The 21,767-nt window shown below is 34.8% G+C and overlaps 4 protein-coding genes and 1 pseudogene across 4 annotated transcripts; 1 reads left to right on the forward strand and 4 right to left on the reverse strand.

Annotated features, from left to right (window-relative positions):
• Window positions 508-2,865, forward strand: LOC108662278 (annotated as a pseudogene).
• Window positions 2,682-3,480, reverse strand: LOC18599319 (60S ribosomal protein L26-1). Its single transcript, XM_007029245.2, has one exon. It carries the CDS (start codon window positions 3,378-3,380, stop codon window positions 2,940-2,942), a length of 441 nt encoding a protein of 146 aa, XP_007029307.1. The 5' UTR covers window positions 3,381-3,480; the 3' UTR covers window positions 2,682-2,939.
• Window positions 3,945-10,929, reverse strand: LOC18599320 (riboflavin biosynthesis protein PYRR, chloroplastic). Its single transcript, XM_007029246.2, has 9 exons — window positions 10,482-10,929; window positions 9,185-9,319; window positions 8,130-8,229; window positions 7,854-7,979; window positions 7,440-7,753; window positions 6,596-6,715; window positions 5,457-5,702; window positions 5,256-5,381; window positions 3,945-4,336 (listed from the first exon to the last, which is right to left on the reverse strand). The coding sequence occupies exons 1-9, from the start codon at window positions 10,827-10,829 to the stop codon at window positions 4,073-4,075; spliced, it is 1,779 nt and encodes a 592-aa protein (XP_007029308.2). The 5' UTR covers window positions 10,830-10,929; the 3' UTR covers window positions 3,945-4,072.
• Window positions 11,537-16,902, reverse strand: LOC18599321 (basic leucine zipper and W2 domain-containing protein 2). Its single transcript, XM_007029249.2, has 8 exons — window positions 16,678-16,902; window positions 16,037-16,060; window positions 15,150-15,255; window positions 14,984-15,052; window positions 13,792-14,285; window positions 12,797-13,058; window positions 12,329-12,537; window positions 11,537-11,845 (listed from the first exon to the last, which is right to left on the reverse strand). The coding sequence occupies exons 1-8, from the start codon at window positions 16,680-16,682 to the stop codon at window positions 11,779-11,781; spliced, it is 1,236 nt and encodes a 411-aa protein (XP_007029311.2). The 5' UTR covers window positions 16,683-16,902; the 3' UTR covers window positions 11,537-11,778.
• Window positions 19,317-21,291, reverse strand: LOC108661881. Its single transcript, XM_018120774.1, has 3 exons — window positions 21,192-21,291; window positions 20,937-21,103; window positions 19,317-19,688 (listed from the first exon to the last, which is right to left on the reverse strand). The coding sequence occupies exons 1-2, from the start codon at window positions 21,256-21,258 to the stop codon at window positions 20,940-20,942; spliced, it is 231 nt and encodes a 76-aa protein (XP_017976263.1). The 5' UTR covers window positions 21,259-21,291; the 3' UTR covers window positions 19,317-19,688; window positions 20,937-20,939.

Here is a 21,767-nt window from a genome sequence, read left to right on the forward strand (position 1 = left end):
GCCTGCATGGAAGTACTGCACTCATTACGATAGCTTCCAAGTGATTGCAGGCTTAATTTTTTTGGTTAAGGTGACAGGGTTTTTACAGATTTAACTTGGGCACTCTTGATATTAACTAATGCAACTTGATTAGTTGTTAATCCATAACAAATACTTTGCGTTTTGCCCATTATGAGAATAACTCTTTTCTTGAGTTTGTCTGTATTGCAGTATATATGCTACAGCTATGAGCTGATTTCATGTGCTTTTCGTTTTGGGTATGTAGTTAAATGCTGGTTAAAGTTCACACTAATGTTGATTTCACTTAATTAAATGCCTTATTCATGTCTATGTGCGATAGACTTTCCTTGCTCGGAATTGCATATTTGCAATCACTTAGTTCTCAGGGTCAGTATTAGCTTCTTTTTGTTTCACTACATTTGCCAAATCAAATTGTGTTAATTTAATTATTCCATTAGCACTCATAATTTTTTTCCTGCATGCATGTTTTAGCTCCACTGTGTAACTGGTGTTCCAAACACAAAGATTTTGCATGTTTCTTTGGATAAATCATCGGGAATGTAGCAATTGAAACAGTCCAAGGAGCCGCTTTGGATTTTATCTTCACTCATTCACTGATTGCACAAAAATTGATGGTAAGTTGGCTAAAGCCAAAATGTATGGTATACATAATATCTAGATTAAAGAATATAAAGAAGTGGATTCCGGAGTTGAAACATTATGCCTCTGGTGTTCCAATAATAATTCTTGTTGGGACTAAGCTTGATCTTGGGGACGGTAAGCAGTTCTTGATTGATCATGCTGGAGCTATGCTCATTTCTGCAGCCCCGGGAGAGGAGCTGAGAAAGCTGATTGGTTCATCTGCTTATATTGACTGCAGTTCCAAAACGCAGCAGAATGTGAAGGCAGCCTGATCAGAGTTGTCCTTCAACCACCGAAGCAGAAGAAGAAAAAGAAAAGCAAAGCGCAGAAGGCCTGCTCCGTATTCCAAAGATGGTGGCCTTGTGTCCTATTTGCAGGCCCTTTCACTTCTCCTTGCTCTCGAGGATATTTAGAAGCCCTGGATTATAGTCTCAGCTGACAATTCAGGATCTGGTGGCTTTGGTATAACTGAAATTGTGGCCAGGTTTTGTTTTCCCAACTAATACATCGTAAGGCGCCCATCAATGCTGGTACAGAGAGAATTATAACTGCAGTTTTCATGCCTGTTTTAATCTTCTGTTCATGAAAAGATTAATAAATGATTTTCATGCAAGCATTCGTTACAAAGAGGAATTTGCTCGTGTACAACCAAGCCCATCTACTAATTTCATCCCTATTTTCTTGTTCCTTTTATTTTCTAAATGTTTGTTTGGGTACAGCTTTGTGTCTTTAAAATGTTTTAAAGTATACATTCAACCAAACCCGCTTATCCAACTGTGCATGTATTTCTCGCACTGATGCACACAAAGCGGCAAGGAGATGCAACGTAATTTCAAGACTCAAAACACCACATTTTGCATTTCAAATTTGATTAAGTTATATCAAAGCATTGCCAACAGAGCATCAAGGTTCTGAGTTTAGCTTGCTTCAAAAATAAATCTTCACAAAGTATACATAGTTGGGCACTAGTTTTACTTGTAGTCACATTTGTTAGAAACATCCTGCCCATAAAATTGCAACATGTTTTGTGTAAAACAGTGGTCAAAATATGTTTACCCAAGTAAGAAAGCCAAGAATGAGAAAAATCGGCACAACAGGTTGAGGTTGCCAAAGAAAGAAAGCATATGAAGCTACTCAGCTGAAAAGAATAAAATGTTCAAAAGTTGTCCCATCAAAACAAATGGCTCTTTAAAGACAAAACCAATGCAGTTGCTGCTTACATGCATGAACTACATAGTAGCTGTCAACAATCCAGGTCTAGGAAGTTGGTAATACAAAACAATTGACTAAAATGCATATACATTTATCATACAGGACATTGTTATACTAGGTTACTCAGTCTGTGCCACTGCAATGTTCTCAACTTAACTAAAAAGGCATTCAGATTCAGAACAATCTATGGAAAATATCCTCAAACTTGTAGCCAACAGCACAATACAGAGCTTTTTCATTTCTTTTTAATAAAAACAGTGTAAGCATCCAGAACTCCACCCGATCATAACCATTGCTACACATCAAGCTAATCAACATCCTAAAAGATATACATAAGTTAATACTACATTTTCTCTAAGAATCAGATAGTGCCCCACCTTCACCTAGTCAATAACCAATACTGCCTACCATGCTTCTCCTTCGGAAACAAAGAGAAGAGTGACTTGCAAGCATCACTCATCCTATCTCATAATACCAACACTAAATATTTGGGCATGCAAGCAATAGCATATGCTGGAACTGCAACCTAGTTTAAACTAATTGCCCTTTCAATCGAAACTCATCCAATCTTAATCTTCACCATTGACTAACTGAACTCAATCTGTGATCCAATCAAATATTCTCATCATGGCTACCCATTTTCATATGTTTCAAAATTAAACCAACAAGACAGAGAAACAGTAAGACTTGAAAATCCATGACAAATAACGCTATATCTAAATTGACCTACTAGTTAATTATTTCCATAGAAAAAAGAACCTTAATTACAACAGAGCATAACATAAAGAACCCAAAATCACACAATAAATTGGCCAATTAGATAACTATTTGCAATTCAAGCACTTAACTTCCCTTCACTAATTTCATCACCTCAATTCAAAACACAGAATTGAAAAGAAAAAACACACAACAAAATAAAATAGAATCACCCAAGAAAACGAAGACCACCATTGTCACAGAAATTAAAACATAACATTAAGCCATCACAAAGTTGACAATAAAGTCTAAAAATCCCAAATGGCATTATAATTTTTTAAAAAAAAAACCACTTCAGAAATTCCAACAAAACCCTAAAAACCTCTCACTCAGTCAACGCTCTGCATAATATCCTCAGCTGTAAACTTAGTACCCTTATCCTTATCAGCCGCTGCCCTTCCTTTCGCCTTCCGATCCAACAAACTCTTCCGATCCTTATCCAGCCTCAGCTTCGTGATCACAACCTTCGAAGGGTTGATTCCCACATTAACGGTGGACCCATTAACTTTCTCACGAGTGATTCGCTCAATGTGGATGACCCATTTGCGACGGTAAACCTGAACCACTTTCCCTTCACGGCCTTTGTAGGTTCCGCGAACGACTTGGACCTCGTCGTCCTTGCGAACCGGCATGGAGCGGACGTTGTATTTGGACCGGAGGTCGGAGGAGAGTGGCGCGCTCATTAGGATGCGGCGGACGCTTGACGGCGCCGTGAAATGGGCCTTCCGGTTCTTGCGCCGAGAAGAGGAGACGCGAGGATTGTACTTCATTTTTTTACTTTGTTTAAGGGTTTCTCGCTTCCTCTCTTCTCTGAGAAGGCTCAAGGATGGAAAATGAAGATTAGGTTTCTGAGATTTTAAGGGGTGCGTGTGAGGGCGTCAGACTAGGGTTTTTATTTTTGGATGGGCTTGTGGGCTTCGTATTAAGCCCAGTTTGCTTTCGGACTTCTTTTTTCTTTTTACTTTGAAATTTTGCTTTTCTGATAGACGATAATGTCCAAATATGAGAAAATAAGTATTTCTTGCCTTTTTTTATAAAAGAAAAAAAATTCCAAGTCATCATTTTTCTCATAGGTTTAATTTGATGGAATTCATTCTTTAATTAATTAAAAAAAATTAATAGTGTTAAAATCATGTTTCAAATAAGAATTTTTTTAATTAAAAAAATATTCAAACCCTGCTCTATATACAAAAGATCATTTAATATTAAATAATTAATGAGAAGATCAATTCATTGTAATAAAAAAAAAAAAAACACACAAGGACTCATTACAAGGGTTGATTTTATATTTTAGCCAAAACAAATTTTCGAAAAAAGAATAATATTCTGCTTGCTTGCTAAAAATGTGGAGTATTATGGGATATTGCTAATGCATACTACAGTAATGTTACAACATAGAAATCAAACAATGGTCTATTGGTATAACTTTAGCTTGCATTATATTCATTTCTTTTTCCGTACATCATAAAGCTAAGCATGTGCTTTCACTTGCAGCAGGTGATTCACCAAGAAACTCTGACCTTAACTGCATCAGCAGCCGGCCTAGATAGTTCAGGCCTTCACCGTCCCGGCCACCACCCCAGAAAAGATCATGTGGTGAAGCTTCAACTAATACCGACCCAGCAGTTGAGAGCAGCATGGAATTCAAGTGAGGATATATTGAGAACTTGCATTTCAGTGCCCTGTACATAACATCGATCTTGACACTTTCCCAATCAGATCTTACCTGCATTGCATTGCAGATATAAATATATGGTAGTCAATCCAAGAAAAACTGTAATCTCCAGATTTGTATACATGTAAAGAGGTAGCCTAGTGCACAAGCCTCTTGTATTGTGGTGTTCAGAGGCAGTCAGATACCTATGCAGCCATAACCCCAGTATGTAAGAGGCTGTTTCCATGGCTTGAAACTTTTATACAACAAAAAGAACACATTTACACTATTCAAGCGGGTAGGCATAAGATAAATTAAAATTTAAATCAACTATTTTTCTTTGGAGTAACTCTACATTTTCTGAATTTTAAAGCTCTCAAATATCTGTACTGTCTGTCTAGAGAATGGCATCATTAATGGAAACAAAATAACAGTCCAATCAAACACTGTTTTATGCTAAACACAGAAAAAATTTCTAGGCCTTCTAGTGGCTGTTAATTTGTTACATACCAGAACTACAAGGTGTCCATAATGTTGGATGCAGTGCGGAAGGAATAGCAGATTTGAGTATCCCTCTACAGAAAATTCTAACTACTCCCAAAACAAACACACAGGCAAATGCTGCAAGCACAAGCACTACACAGGGCAAGAATAAAACAGACAACAGAAGAAAATTGACCTTAATCAAGAAAAAGAATTAAAAAAATAAGTCTCAGATGAGCAAAATGAAAATTATATACTGAAGTATAAAGTTAAAATTCATCAACGGGCGAAAACCATCAAAGACAAACAATTTATTGTATTCAAAATCACATGATTTAGGACCACTTTTCTCAAAAAACCATCAACTCACTTGGGCATACAACAATAGTCAAAATGAAACTAGAATTTATAGTTGTCCGCGTCATAATATTATAGAACAAACTTTTAAACTATAATAGCAGCCTGAAGGACTAGAAGAATGAGACGAAATAAATCCTCCAAGATTTACCAGATTAGGGTGCCGCCTCTGTGTTAACCTTCCCATTCGTGCTGCTTCCTCTGGACTTTTTGCCAATTTTATTTTTTCAATGCAATCCTGTGCCATGGGATTGCTGATTCCAAGAAACTTGTTTGCCTAAAAATACAAGAGAGCTTTATTGAATCTAAACAAGGTTAGCTGTAATGGTTTTTCCGAATAAAGGACAATTACCTGGTAATAATGTTCTACACTCGACCAAGTGGCATAATTACCATCTTCATCGGGCATTTGAATTGGATGAGGAGAAAAATTTGAGAAAGCACCATAGGGATCCCATGTTTTATAGAAGAATATGATGCTCGACTCAAAAGGTATAACAGTTGGGTCAATTGCAAAGGTTTCATCCTCTGAAGGAATAGTGGGTGTTAAATCCGGTATAGGCTGAAGAAATCCACTGATAAGCATATCAGGTCCAACCTGTAATTCAAATGCCAAAAGGAAACACAAACATGAACATTAAGTCAGAGGCCTTGTACAAAAGACGAGCCAAATGAGGCGTGCTGAGAATATTCATAATAATAATCACTTATGTTCCAATATTTTGAACTTAAAATAATAAGTAATAAAAAAAGCCCGGCAATATATGTTTCAATTTTTGCCCATTTAGTTTGAAATGAGTCTGTGCATCTTCTAAAAGACAAAACAAACAAACTGGAAACCTAAGTAAAACATGGAATAATATGAAATGCATTTTATGTCATCCCTGCAGCAAATGTCTCTTTCCCTCACAACATCTACAGAAACAAATAAATAGATAAATAAAAAGTGGGACACATTGATCTTGAAGAAGACTTCCCCAGACCTAATTGAGGAAAAAAGAGGGAAGACAAAAATATCTGGCTTGCCTTTTATCTTGTCATACCAAACAATGTTCCAAAGGAAAACAGCGCAAATCTTTTCGTCAAACTTAAAATCACATTTCCTGTTTGTTGCCCTTTTTGTTGTTGCTGTTGCTGTTATCAAGTTACTACTCTATCATACTCTTCACCAATAAATTTCTTTTTCTTTTTCTTTTTTTATTAATCCTTATTTCTCTTCTTCCCTTCTCTTAAGCCAGTTTGACACTAAATAATGATTGGTTACAAAGTAGGAGAGCGGTAACAAGACCAACCAAATACAAGAAACCATCTATACCAACAAGATATAAAGTAGGCAGGGCTATATATTATTCAAGATATGATTATTTAGGTAAGAAACTGGGAGGGGGAGGAGGATGGATGCAATCCTTAAAATAACAATAAGTGCCTAGCATAAAATACAATTGATAAGAAAAAAAAAAGGACAGTGAACAAAACTTTCAAGAGACCAACCTGCTCAAAGCAAACATCAATCAAATCCAGTGCTTGTGACATCTCAACCATTCCAAGTTCACCCACAGGAGAAGGCGCGTTCTTCCCACCAATAATTTTAGGAGCAACAAATGCAAAAACCTACAACCAGAAGGACAAAACAATGACGCAATAAATAAATGAATGAAAAGTTAGCCACAAAAAATTGATTGATGACTCTTTATCAGAAGCAATATTTGGAATTAAATCTCCATGCCCTAAGATGTGGAATTCTTGATTCATAACATAGAGAAAAGCCTCCTTTAGAAAATTGGAACAAAGGGCAAACATTGATTAGCAGCTGACACATAGCTGACTTTCCTGAAGAAGGCAGCGGTGTCTAGATAGAGATGTTGCGGTGAAAACTACTATTATTAGTTGAATGAACTTTTGGTCCAAGGGAGAAAGAGGACATTCAAAGTTATAAAAAAGATATAAATCATAATAATGATAATGATCACATCAAAAGAACCTGAGAATTGATGTTCTATTGAAAGAGAAGGCCAACACTATATGAGATGCCAAATGATTAATTAATAACATTACCATGGTTTCAAATTATTCAAAGAGGCAGACAAGAAACACCACTGAAATCCAGTTCTCTTATAATTCTTGATACATAGAACTGACAGCTGAGTACAATAAACATCACTCTGAACAGATGCGAGAGAGAAACCAACTTATCCTTAATCTATCTTAGAAGAAGTTTTAAAAAAAATCCCATACTAGCATCTCAGTATGATTTTGAGTTCTATCCAGCTGAAGAACAACCACACATTTAAAGTAAAGAATAACTAAAAACAAAATAAGAGAAGATGACAATAACCTTGTGTATTACACCCGACGAAATAGCAGATGCAGCCAGTGTCCCTCCACACTCCCATAAAATGGAGAGATACCCACGGTCATGAAAATATTCCATTACATCCCTGGGGTTTAAGATGTCAAACTCCACTACTTCGACTCCTTTGGATGCAAGAAATCTCTGGAAACTCCTCCTCGCTCCCCTTTGTGTTACAACTATAGTGGACACCTCAGATAGATCCCAAAGATTTGCTTCCTTGGGAAGATCAAGCGTTTGTGACATTACTATTCGAATTGGCATATGCCCACCTCCATGTCTTGCCGTCAGTCTTGGGTCTACATGAAAACATAAATTAGAAGATAACACAGCAACATTCTGAGCTTAATCAACCACTTTATCACCAAAGGGGCAGAGGTAGGTATTGATGATACTTACCATCCCTACGCATAGTATTTCCTCCAACTATAATGGCATCACTTCTACCCCGCAATTCAAACACTCGATTCCTAGACAACTTACTGCTTATCCATGCTGCATGACCACTGCTTGCAGCTGTTTTTCCTATTACCTCAAAGAAAGATTGTCAGATGTGATCCATGCAATTTAACAGCTTGCTCAAATAGTATGATAATATTCTAATTCACCCTTTTAAGTTAAAGAAATTATGGAAGTTAATATGAAAATTGAATTTGTTTAATGCATAACACTCACCATCAAGGGTCATGGCATACTTAAGAACAGAAAATGGAACACGAGAAGCAGCCCTATAAATCAAAGGTAAATTGACAAGGAGACATGCCTTTCGAGCTTCCTACAATACAAAGGTAAGATATATTAAGGATAATATAAGCACTGCTGATTTGATAGGCAGCACCAGAACACAAGAACAAGTCTTAATATGAAAAATTAGATGATGAACATAAATACAGCTGCAGCAAAGTGCAATATATTCATTGAACTCTGCATGCTGTTTGACTTGCACAATACTCTTTCTAGCAAAAATTTTCTCCAGTTCACATTCTCCTTATACTATCTGACATAATGTAATAGACAAATCCTCTCTAACTAACCATTAAAGATTGTAATCTTCAAGATACTTGTGATGCCCAGCAACAGTTTGCTATCCGAGTCAATGCCTTCCTAACATTAGGCATCCTATTCCCTTTCTTCTCTAAAATTCTGTTTTCTAGAAGTCATAACTCAAATCAGATCAAAAAAAATTGGAGGACTTATCAAGAAGTTGTGTTCCTCATAATTGATAAAGGACATTGTTGCATACGCTTTGAATCTGCCATTCAACTTTAAACCTTTAATAAGAGAACAACACTTTATATTCTTTAAACAGCTATAAAGCATGGTGTTTTTCTTTTCCTCTGACAAAGATAAAGCAACACATTGATCAAGTTTGAACATAATCCCAAAGGAAACCCTAATTTTACAGAACAGACACTTATGATCCAGAAATATCAGTTGTAAGCAGACCTATAAAAGATGGACGGAACTACAAGTGCACATAATAAGTCTTTCAATTAAAACAAACACATCCAGGTGCATGTAGCAGATGTAAGTTAAATTATAGTTAAGAGATCATATCTCATACAAGTGAGGAAAATTAATTAAATAGGAGGAGAAATGAAGAAAGAAATGTCCACCTTACCATGTTAATAACTTGATCATATGAAGACTCTTCCAAGTTAGATTTGTTAGGCATAAGAACCAAAAACATAAAACGGAAACATGCCCCACATGAAGTTTAAAAATCATACCTCCACAATTTTACTTTGCATATCCTCTCCAAGAACATCAACCTGCAAACCTTGACTCCTTAATGCACGTATGGCATTGCCTCTCAGATGCTGCAGAGGATGCCTGATTCCAACAACAGCTCTTGTGATTCCTGCCTAATCTACAGAATATCAATGATCTGGCAACTGACAGAACAATAAGAAAATTAAAAAAAAAAAGAAAGAAAGAAAAGAAAAGAAATTGTCTCTGTCCAAATGAAGCTACAACAGCAGAAGAAACTGCTAGAAACTAATCATGGAGATCAGAAACAAAAAATAAGGAACCAAGATAAAATTATAAACACCGGATTAAAGCAATCAAGACTTAAGGAATTTTAATCAAGTCTCTAGGACCTACAAAGGCTCCAAATTACAGAATTATCTGCCCCTTGTATAAAAAATAGTAATTCTATTCCTAATGTCATCAGTCAATTGCAGCTCTAGAAACAAGCATAAGTGGTCCAGCCTTCTGGAAAATGCAGCCTTTGATTCCTTTCTTGACGTACAATGTAGCTATCAAGTATTCAACTTCATTTCATCTTTAACTGTAGTGGAGTTAATGTTGCACCTAAGAACAAGCCTCTATTCCTCTGGAATTTGGGTTCTAGCAATCAGCCCTCTGTTCCTTTACACTTGAGTGTCAATTTACACCCTAGGTTCAACCAAACACCTCTAAAGATGCCAAAACTACCAATAAACATACAACTTTAAGTATAAAACTAATTAAATGGATCCTTCTAAATGCACAAAATTACATTCAATTATAAACCCCTTGTAGCGTAACAAAATTTTAGTATGTTCGTCATCTCTATTTGGGTTATTATTGATGCTACTGGGTAAAACGTACGTTTGGATGGAAAAAAATAATAATACTAAAATAAATTAATAAAAATTAAAATTTTAACGTTCTCAATGGCAAAAAGCATGGCTTTACTTTCATATGAAACAATTATATTTGTAATGTGCATTACATTTGCAGCCGTTAATTCATGTTTAACCCAAAGGGAAATGCTAAAAAATCTGAAAAAATTGATAATCCCAACAGTCCGAATAAGAGACATTAAACCTTAAGTCTTAAAATTTGTATTATATACCCACATTATTATAATATTTATCTCTTCCACTTCATCTATCTTGCTTTTACATGTTAGCAACTTTTTACTCTTTGGAAAAACAAAAATGCAAACAATTTAAAAAGTACGCAGTAAAAGTACAACCTTATCTCCATTTTGAAAAGACAAAAGCAAAAAACGACGAAAAAAAAACCAAAAATTGAAACCTGAACAAGAGCGGATACAGCAGTGTGATCCCCATGGCAATCTCCAGGCTCCATGTTAAGGTAAGCAGTGGCGCCTCTGCACCGTTCTCCGGCGGCCTCAACGGCCAGCCCCTCCGCCGGCTTTGTGCCCTGGGCATACAGGTACCCTTCACCGGCCACCTCACCTGAGCGTGTGGCGATGACGCATCCGAAATTCGGGTGCGGCGAGGTAAAGCCCGCGGACTTGTCGGATAAGTCAGCGGCGCGTCGGATGTAGGATAAGTCTTGGGCGTGGGAGTGTTTGTTGATGTTGGTGGTTCTGCAGATTACTGAAGATGAGTAAGGTCCGAGTGCAAAAGAGAGCGCCATTCTTGTGTTCTCCTGCTGTATTTGCTGTTGTGCTTTATAATTGTTATCTTTGGAAGAGATAATCAGTGGAACAATTTTTTTGTATACCAAGGCAAGGCAAGGAAGAATGCCCATGCCCTGGCTGTGCTCATATTCACTTTGGGCTTTATGTGAATCTTCATACGGCCCATTTCTACATGTATTCAAATCCACTCTCGTATTTAATAATATGTTGAACTTAAATAGTTGGCTCGTTTGGAACCATAGTATTTCATAATATTTAATAGAATTACGACTTAGCACGTAAGAGTTTGATGATTTTTACTTGTATCATTGCAAGAATCTCAACCAGTGTTGATTTTGATTTGCAAGTCTAGTGAAGAAGAGTCGCGTTGGAAGGCCTTAGTACATTGTTCTATTTAACCTCTCCATCTCACCCTCCATTAGTTTTAAGTGTGCAGAGGTTTGCAAGTTTCTTTAAACTTGTGACTCCATATAAAGAACTTGAATCACTCTATTTGTCACCCGGAAACAATATTGCAAGATTGAAACTAAGGCCACTAGTATAAATACAAATCATGTAAAGCAAGCATGCATAGCAAAATCTATATTCTCTACTCTAAATCACATGCATACCAATCTCTAGAGTCTAGAGCATACTACCTAAAATCATGCAATGATGCAAGCAAATTACATGGATGATGCCTCTTTTGATCCCAAACCAGTCAAGATGCAACTCCCCAGCAATGAGATATATACGCACACAACATAGACATAGTACAAGGACACATTGTTTATTGCAAGTAATAATCCATCAATCTTGCTTTTAACAGGCACACCCAATGTGCAGAAGCATCTGCCAATTATGAGTTCATTGTCTCAGCAACACATAGCTAATTAAACACAAGGAACAAGTACAGGGTTCACCCCTTTTCTTTTCAAAGTGATCATAATATTATTGTTATCGCACTTATTCCTCTTCTTCTGCTTCCTCCAGCCAATTCACAAAGGGCTCCAGTGCCTTCACAAAGGTTTGCCTGCAATATTTACAGTACATTTTAGAACATATAAAAACAAAATAGGAATGTAATATGGACATGGAAAGAAAATTCTATATGAAGAAAACAAAAACCATAGAGTTCCGGAATGAGAAACAGACAGTAATAAAATGGTTATTTACATGGTTCACAGCCCAACTGTCTCACACACACATTAGGATGCAGCACACTCGTAAGAAATATTTATAGCTCTAAAAACTAGATAGAAAAGGCAGTTACTGCCTTTTACAACCTCAAAAACTCGGGTTGGATAATGCAGAAATTGACCTAGCCTTCATTTCCACATAAAATGAATGAACAAAAGATAAACACCAAACCTTCAACTTAACTCAAAAAGGTGAGTATTCACTACTCTGATTCAGTACTACACATTCTGACCAGTCGCTCAAGTGCCAAGCAGAAGCGCTGATGATATATCACACTTCTCAATGATATGACAGCAAATATGAAAATAATGCGTACCTGCCCTTAGGGTTTGTTCCTTTGCGGAACCAGTGAAGAATGGTATCTTCTGCAAGGACATCCTGGTCGTAGAGAGACCTTACAATCTCAGGGAATAGCTTCATCAATTTAGCATCCTCATAGCATTGCATCTGAACTTTGTACGTAAGTTCCAGCTCAAGTTTTCCACTGGTGCAGAAGGAATTTAACAGCTGTGCCCATGTTTTGACCTTTATCATGAGAATCAACATAATTAACATTGCATGAGTCTTCACAATAAAGAACCTGTTATCAATAATGTTCTAAACTGGTAGATCCATTTTCATTGGGCATACTTAAAGACCAGGCATGCATTTAATCCTTAAACCCCTTAGGGTTTAAGCCATTACGTTAGTGTGTTGCTCAATGCCTGCATCTCCTATAATACATTGACTTTCCATCAAACATGGCTAGCGGAAAAACAGGTATGGCAACAGACAAAATGTTTACCTGTCGCAAAGCTGCATTGGCATTCTGCTGCTGGTTCTTCCCAGACCACTGAACAGCATCCATTATTACATCCCACAAAATCCGTACAACCTCTATATCAGGTAATTTAGCATCTTTAACACGTTGTTTGACATTTTCAATGACTTCAGATATCTCAGATTCCTCTGCAATCTGGGTCGTCAAAGCAGACTTCATTTCCTTCAGTTTCACCTCAAATAACTTTTTCTCATTGTATTCAACCAAGGGCACCAACCCTGCCTTGCTGAAAATCAACATAATCAGACAAAGAATAAGATTCAAAAAAGTTAAATAAAAATACACAGCATCAATTCACTTGCAAACCAAAGATACAACCAGGCATTGAAACATTGTCATGATCATATCTAACAAAGGGTGCATTTGGTTCGATTGGATGATGAATAAAAACAATAAATCATCCTATCATTTAATCAACAATCGTGTCCACTTCTTCATCATCTCATTATTCTTACCATATCCTATCTATTTATCCTGTGCACCAAGCACACCCTCATTGGATACTTCTCAAACAGCCAAATCACAATCAAAATTAGACATTAACATATGTACTCAAACACATGAAACCCATAATCTAGAAAGGTTCAATTATCTCAGACAATCATGAAGTAACACTTAAGTCATTAACATTTCTAGAGCCTACTATTGATATAGTCAAGACAAGCAAATACTTGTTTCAACCAAAAAAAACTATGCCAACAAGTTAAATTTGTATTGGCAATCTTACAATTTATGTTTCCAGTTTCTTTCTCTCCAGTTTCATCCTTCAGTACTAGGACAAAAGTCAACTACAATTCATCAGCGTCAAACCCAACAAAGGTATTATTATTTTTCAACAAGAACCAAAACTGTTGATCTCAAACCCCCATATAACTTTGGAAACCATATGCACAGAAATTCAGGACAAGCAGAAAAATTATGAGTGACACAATTCCTCTATCTCTAACCACAAAACTTACGTGAAATGCTCAGAGAAACCTTCAGCAGATCGCTTTGCGGATGGAAAAAACTCCAGGAGATTGTCCTCCATTTTCCCTCGCTTCAGAATTGAAATTAAATCCTCAAGGCTATTATCCACCAGATACTCCTTGAAGAAGTCTGTTATGAATGAAAGAACTAGCCCTTTTGCCACAAGATTATCCTTGAGCAGTGGCTGGAACACAGTCTCAGGTGGCAGCCCTGATAGTTTCTGGGAGAAAGCAAGTGCTGTGAAAATTGCGAGCTTCTTCCTTTCATTTTCCTCAAAAAGCTCCAACGACTGCAAGAGTCTTCGCATAACATTTTCAAGATTCTTTATCAGAAAAGGCCTCCGGCGCAAGATTTTCTGTATATAGCTCACAGATGGGAAAATGGCTTCACGTTTAGCCTCGCACTCTATTATAGAGTAAGGGTGGCGCTCACCCTCATCAGGTTTAATTGTGCCTGGTTGTGTGCGGCCTCCAGTGAAAACGACCTGCAATTGCCAATTTAGATCGCTTCAAAGCAGTATAACTAATTTTCACCAAGCAAAACAGGAAGAAGCAATCAATTAGAACACAACATACCCAAAGAGCTTCAAAAATTGGTCAAACATCAGGAATATATAGCTTGAATATTTTTTGGTTAAAGATTTTTAGGCATTTTCTTATGTAAAATTAGTTTATTCAAGTGTTAATGAAAGAGACAAGACAGATTTAGATAGAAAAATTGCAAGAAGTCGTCTCATATTACAAGTGCTTGCCACCGACTACATAAAATTAGCATGAAAACAAGCACAAAATATAAAAAAGGACACTTTCACAATCTAGCAGATACGTAGGCCAATAATTTGGAGGAACACCATAATCAAGTTTAGGAAAAATGAGTTTTGCCATTTATTCTCATTAAAATAATCACCAGTATCAAGTTTTACTAGGAAACCTGATGCTGCTGTCAAACTGCATGCATATTAAGTAAATCAAGTGTTAGCCTAAAAACATCAGTCCACTAACCACCAAGCATGCATATGCCTCAATGGTGAGATTATTTCCCATATATATTTTTCCAGCAGATCATCATTCTTAATGAATTATGCTAAAGATCCAATGGAATAGCAGAGAACAATCAATTGTTTTCCGTTAAAAGGAAAAACATCAAAACTTGATATTTCCATACGGAAATCAAGAAGCTTACCTCAAAGAAGGTGTCACCGTATCGTGTGAAGTTAAGGTCTGAAGATTCAATGTTCCTGGCAACAAGTTCCTGCATGAAGCAAGTGTTAATCGAAGGGCAAAATAACCAACTAGAATAATGCTTAAGTTTAAACCTAGATGAAAAAATGGAGCATTGTGGTAAATACCAGATCACCAACATTCTCCAAATAGATCTGGACCACTGCATCAGCAAATGCTGCAGGGTCCAGAGGTGCAGCAATATTCCGTTTGCGGGTCTTAATCCGCGTACCGCTGCACAATAGATAAAAGAAACATATGCACAAATTAAAAATAACATAAAAGAACATCAGTCAGACACATTCTTAAGGTTCTTCCGCATATTGTTAGCATATTAGTTGTTCAAAGACAAGCTACCACTTTCAGTACACAGTCTTGATTTAGTGAAGTGAAATGTAAAATATTTTAGCATTTGCCCCAATTCAAACCATAAATGACAAAACAAGTTCCTATTTTGTCAAGTTCCTGTAAGCACCCACGGTTATCAAAACAAATTAAACATAACCCTGAATTATAGAATAATGAAATCAAATTTTCTTAAAGGAAAAAAAGGAACGGTGCAAAATTTTGATTTATTATATCAAACATAACACAAAGATAACTTGCAGAAATAATAAAGCTTCCCTACTTAGAAATCAAGAAACAAGCTCTAAGAAATATGACAAACTGTAAGAAGATCATACCATCATTATGTCGAGTACAAATCGAATAATAATTCATGTTAAGAAAACTAAAGCATAAAGAGGTTCATATACAAGGATAACAAAAAAATTGCAGCCAAAAGAAATATTCATTTTGGAGGAGAAGCATAAGTACTAAAACTGAGTGCCAAACCTTTGAATCTATTGTCATTCTTAAATTATTTTTCCTCATTACTTCAAAAGTTCGTCATACAGGTCATATAACTGATATCGAGGCCTCATAGTACTAAACATTACAGATACCCCCAATTATTTTTCTTTTTCAATGTCAGCTCAAATAGCAAAGAACATTTTGCAAAAATAGAATAACTTACCCAAGAGTGGGTTTCTCCTTCGAGCTGCAGAATCAAACGATTAAAACCAATTAGTATGCAATAAAAAAAAATTGAACGTTTCTTGAAAAAAAAATATTTATTATATAAATTTAATAACCAAAGGAACAAATCTTAAAGAAAAAAACTATTATTGACTGAAGAAGACAAGCCAATTCAATGAAATCAAGATTAAAGAAAAACAAAATAGTAACTGCATCAAAACACAAAGGAGAAAAGCTTTCTGAACAAACCCTCAAAAAATTGCAAAAAAGAAAAGCTTTCAAAGAAGCCTAAGATATAACAAACAACGGATCAAGGCAAGAAAATTCTCCTAACTAACTTAATTTGTCTTCGCGACAAAAAAAAAATACCCCTAAAGCGAAACAATAAAAAAAAGACTAATCTCGAAGAAATCTTTTTCCACTATTTAATTGATATTTAGAAATGGTCAGGAATCAAATCAAGAACTTTACAAACCAAACACACAAAACAAAAAATAAAAAATAAAAAAATTCTAAGAAAATCCCAAAGTTGTGAACCAAATAGCGAATCGATCTGGCTTTCCCAAAACAAAATTACAGATCTCTGATCAAGAAAAGAAAATTGCAGATCAAGAGAGAGAGAAGGAGACGTCAGAGTACCTCATAAACCAAGACGAAGAAAGGATCGGAGGAGAGGGAAGTCTCTCTGGGATTTGGGAGATTTTTGAGTGAGAGACAGAGAGAAAAAGAGAAAGAGAGAGAGAAGAGTGGGCTGATTGATAGTCTTTGGACAAAGATTTTATAATTATTTTATTACTATTATATTCTTTTTCTTTTACTTAAAAAAAACAGAGTGAGAAGGGAAGAGGGTGAACAATAAGGATTATGTAACAGTGTATTATACAGGTTACGGAACCCTAAATACGATTAATTTATTTAAATATTATATAATTATTTTATTTAGATAAATTAAATTTTTTTATGTATAAGTAATAAATTATTTTATGTATTTTAAATATTAATAATTTAACAAATGAATTTAAACAAATTAAATATGTTATGTAATATGAATTAATTTGTTAATATAATTAATTATATAAATACGTTTTTTGCGAGTTAAGTGAGTCAATTCATATAAGATATAATATTTTCGTATTATAAACAAGTTAATACGATAATATTAAATTCAAATTCGTTTACTTTCGTGTTTTGTAATGAGTTGTTTCGAAAGTGTTCAATTAATTGTATGTAAAATAATATATTAATAATTGTTAATAAATCATCAATAAGTTTAGCATTTACATCATTTATGAAATAAAAGCTTCAAAACAATCATGAAAAACTTGTACCATTAGGTTCAAGTACCAAATAATCGAGATCTTTTTTTATGAAAAATATATTAAACAATCCTTTTTTTAATAAATTTACAATTTGAAATTCAATATTTTAAACAGATTCTTTTTTTGAAAAATATATTCAACAATCCTTTTCTCAAGGTTAAAAATGTAATTTGAAATCTTAGATTTTCATGTTTTAAAATTTCATGTGAATTTTACCCTCTTGGGCCCATCCATTTTTTTAAAATTAATTCCAAACAATTAATTTTGATTTTAAAATTTAAATCCAGTCTAGATTATTATTTTAAAAATTATACAAGCGAAATTATCGAGGTATCTTAAATCCATTTAATTATTATATTATTTATTAATTTTCTTAAAGTATAGAATGGGATATGTCGCTTACAATGATTAAAAATGTATAAGATAAGCAAATATAGAGATGGTGATTAAGATTGTCCTGATCCTATCCAATTCAACACATGCTTTCCTTATTTGTATACAACACTATTAGTTTAAACTTAAAAAACTAATGTATTATGACCCTTTTTATTACATTCAAAAGAGCTCTTAAATTTTAATTTAAATTCAAACAAATTTTCTGCCTCAATGAAAATTTAACTATTGTAAATCTAATACTAATAAAACTTTTTTACATGATATATGATATATGACTTAATAAGTTGACATGATTATATGACAATTGTTGTGGTCAAATGTATCGAATTTTTTGATTACATCAAGTAGTCATATCATATATCACGTGAACAACAAAGATAAAACGAGCATTAGAGTTAACAAAGGTTTAATTTTTGTTAAGAATAAAGTTTGTTTGGACATAAATTAAAGTTCAAAGGCTCATTTCAATAATAAAAAAAAAAGTTAAGACAGATAGTTGAATAAAAAATCATAGTACAGAAAGTTTGTTTATAGATTTAATTTTATAGGACTCATTATCTTGTAGCTTATAAGTAGAATCATTAAGTATTATCATCAATTCATACATATGACAGCTTAGTAGGGTGGCAATCTACCTTTGAAAAAATAGATCATCCAACTAGGACAGCTTGATTTACATCGAATCATATGTTGACCTACTCATAAAACACGAAAAAAACTTTTTTAATTCTCCAAGTAAACACTCAAATATACAACATATAAACTGGTCCCAGAAAGATGACATTGTGTCCATCCTTTAGATCTTACCACGTGTACAAAATTAGATCAAACGGTCACAAAAGCGCCATGATCACTGTTCTTTGTTTTGTTTGGTCATAGAAACCTAGCACGGAAGGGCAAACATGGCCCTTCAGCTTGAAAAGTTATGTCGACCCAAGATGCAGCTGTGGGTTAGGATCACAAACCATTTTTTGTCCTGATGCGATTAAAGATGGCTCTGTGTTTCCATCTTCTTCCACTTTAACAATCAGACATTCAAGACAACTGCCACTGGCATTTTATAAATAGTACAATTCATCTGTTTCCACCAACTCAGAAACAGGTGAAAAGGCCCTGATGCCAGCTCAGTTACCAGAAACAAATCCTGCCTAACAATCTATGACAAACCCTGAAGGATGGTATACAACCTAAATTCACAAGATTTTGTATCATTTAAATCATGATGGTCCCTGATGCAACAACAACCCGCATTGCAATCAATGATATCAATAGAATAGTGGTAGGCACACATCCAAGAGCATGTGCCTAACACTTTACCAAATTTAAATACAGACAGGTACAGTAGCACACTAGCTCAGCTAGCCTTTACACCAAGACAGCCTCTTTTGTTTTTACTGTATTAATCAAACTCTTCTTGCCTCTTGAGTATTGCCAACCTGATGGTACTTCAGTTCAAATATTTTTCACGTGCTCCACACGTCATTAAAATAGTTCTACTGACCAATTTGCTGATTAATTTAGTTGTGAATTGTAATGGATAGACAGACACAACTGGAGGCAAGAGGAACAAGAAATATTTATGCAAATTAATAAGTTCTTCAGAATATTGGAAGCAGCATTTAGTAAAGTAAGTATGCCGCGGATGATACCAGTATCAACGTTTCAAAACCAGCAATAAAACTATGTCAGTGCACATTAAACCTCCCGGGTAGACACTTCCTCATAATAAGACCAGAGCAGAAGAAATACAACAATAAAATTCAGCTGTGATAAGTTTTGTTAACCCACCAGAACAGATCAACTATTCCTTCACTTTGATGAGAGAATTTTTATTCAAAATTGCACTCTTGGCTCTATGAACTAGTTATTAGTTCAAACCTCAATGGGTGAAGAGTAGTGTGCACTGGCAGCTGAGGTAAAATCCATGTAGAAAATCTGCAAACAGTGTGAAGCAGTGGAATGAGATCTGCAATCCCTAGTTGGGATGATGAAGAATATAATAAATAGTATTGCTTAGGATGATCATTTATGCATAAGGCCTATAACAAATACTGGACTGCCGAAACAAGATCCAACCAAAGAACATTCTAACCGGAGAAAGGATTAGCTCATAAAAATGAGGGATGACAGACTTGCAAGAATTCATAAAGATCTGAAAATGTCATTCAAATCCCCACAACCAAGGATTTAAGCGTTTTCTCAACAACACACCACCCCCCCCCCCCCCTCCCCCCTCCCCCAAATGTTTGCAAGTATCTCTGATAGTGCACTGAGAAGCATCAGGACGCACCAGTATCAAGTTCCCTGGGACCTTTGTAACCCCAATCCATGGACAAAACTATGTTATTTGTTGGAACACACAGATAGAAGCTAGAAAGCACCCTTGGTCTTTCCTATTGAAAATCTTCAAATAATCTACACAGACAAGATACCTATCCCTGCTGCATATAAGCATGAAAGGTAAGTGGGAACCAATCAAAGACAAAAGTTTGATTAATCCCTAGATTAACCACTACGTTTTGTGGCCAAATTATCAATACAACTTGGATTCTTCCATACAAATTATTACCTAAAATTGTCCTTTATTCAGCCTTCTATCCTTATCTTTTTTTTAAGTTCATACAATAATGATAATGCAAAATTCAAAGCTATAGACGATGGGGTAAAACTTATAAGCAATTCAAGTAATCTCCTAACCACCAATTTTATTTGTGAAGTAGACTTAATGTACTCTTATATTCATAATGAATGTTTGTAATATACATTTCTTGATTATAGTTTCACTATGATTAACAAAAACTAAGATATTGCATAAAAAAACTTGGAATCAGAAATAATGGTGACCTAGAGCAATTATATTAATTCTCATCTCTCAAATGATTTATATCAAAACGCAAGAAACTTAGCTTGTTTTATTTCCTAAAATTAATTACAAAGCAACTTGAAAACTATCAAATCAGAGTTTTCAGAGCTTCCTGGAAAACCCATTACTAAACATAAATAATTCACTTAGACATTTCAACAAACACATGGGACACTCTCACAAAGTTCAAAAATGCATCTATACAAACCCTAAACTCAACCCCAAATCCAAAACCCATTTCACAAAATCTATACTTAACAACAAATCGAGCTTCAAAAATCAAAAATGAAAGCAACAAGAAACGGAAATGGAAATTAAACCTATCATTTAACTTCTCTAACAATTCCCTCATTGGACTCCGGCCTGGTGTCAACTATAACTGAATCAGGTACAGCACTTTCTTGTTGCTGTTGTTGCTGCTGTTGTTGAGCATTCATTATTTGCTCCATGTCTCTTATTCTAGTCCTTACTACATTTGTAACCAAAACTGCACCCAAAAAAAAAAAAGGTAACATTCGTCCAAAATTTATATACAAAGAAAGATAGACAGATTTTTAAAGAGGAAGAGAGCTTACTGGCTGCGGTGCCGATGGCCCAGAGCCACAGGATCTTTAAACCAGGGCTCGTTTTCTCTCTCGCCATCTTTCACTCTCTGATTTGAGCATTATGCCTTAAATAAACAAATAAACTCAAAATGGAAGGTTTTTTTAAATTAATAAAAAACTTAATAAAATTATATAAAAATAATTTTAAAAATTAATTAAAGATAAAATTATCTTTTTATTCTTACCATGTCATTAAACTGATAGAAATACTAATATTAACTAACGATTGAATTTCCTTGTCTAATAAAAAAAAAAATTTTGAGGTAAATTGCCTATTTCAAAAATTAATGAACTTTCATATAATTTTGACTAAAACTTTAAAAGTGAAAGTATTTTACTTAAAAATATAATATGAAAATGAGTAGGGATGTCACTATTGCTTGAAATCGCATATTTTGTATTATCCGTTCCAATTAAATACCATCTTTATAATCGAATTTGGATAATAAAAGATTTGGACAATGATTTTAGAATATCCACTTCTTGAATCTAATTATAAATGTTAATTTTTAATATTAAAATTTAATTATATATTTTTATAAATTC

Source organism: Theobroma cacao, chromosome 5 (genome assembly GCF_000208745.1).
Source record: "Theobroma cacao cultivar B97-61/B2 chromosome 5, Criollo_cocoa_genome_V2, whole genome shotgun sequence".
In the NCBI taxonomy this organism is placed as follows: Eukaryota; Viridiplantae; Streptophyta; class Magnoliopsida; order Malvales; family Malvaceae; genus Theobroma; species Theobroma cacao.

Bases quoted from the DNA above. Each gene is read 5' to 3' on its own strand.
- LOC18599319 (XM_007029245.2), bottom strand. From the start codon at position 3,380: ATGAAGTACAATCCTCGCGTCTCCTCTTCTCGGCGCAAGAACCGGAAG.
- LOC18599320 (XM_007029246.2), bottom strand. From the start codon at position 10,829: ATGGCGCTCTCTTTTGCACTCGGACCTTACTCATCTTCAGTAATCTGC. The intron at 7,754-7,853 runs GTAAGTATCATC...GTTTTCATGTAG, and splicing joins AAATACTATGCGTAGGGATG to ACCCAAGACTGACGGCAAGA. The intron at 6,716-7,439 runs GTTATTGTCATC...TTCTGGTTGTAG, and splicing joins CGTCGGGTGTAATACACAAG to GTTTTTGCATTTGTTGCTCC.
- LOC18599321 (XM_007029249.2), bottom strand. The intron at 15,053-15,149 runs GTATTTACCACA...TGCTTCATGCAG, and splicing joins TGGAGAATGTTGGTGATCTG to GAACTTGTTGCCAGGAACAT. The intron at 13,059-13,791 runs GTAAGTTTTGTG...GTTGATTTTCAG, and splicing joins GGTTTCTCTGAGCATTTCAC to CAAGGCAGGGTTGGTGCCCT.
- LOC108661881 (XM_018120774.1), bottom strand. From the start codon at position 21,258: ATGGCGAGAGAGAAAACGAGCCCTGGTTTAAAGATCCTGTGGCTCTGG. The intron at 21,104-21,191 runs GTAAGCTCTCTT...TTTTGGGTGCAG, and splicing joins GGCCATCGGCACCGCAGCCA to TTTTGGTTACAAATGTAGTA.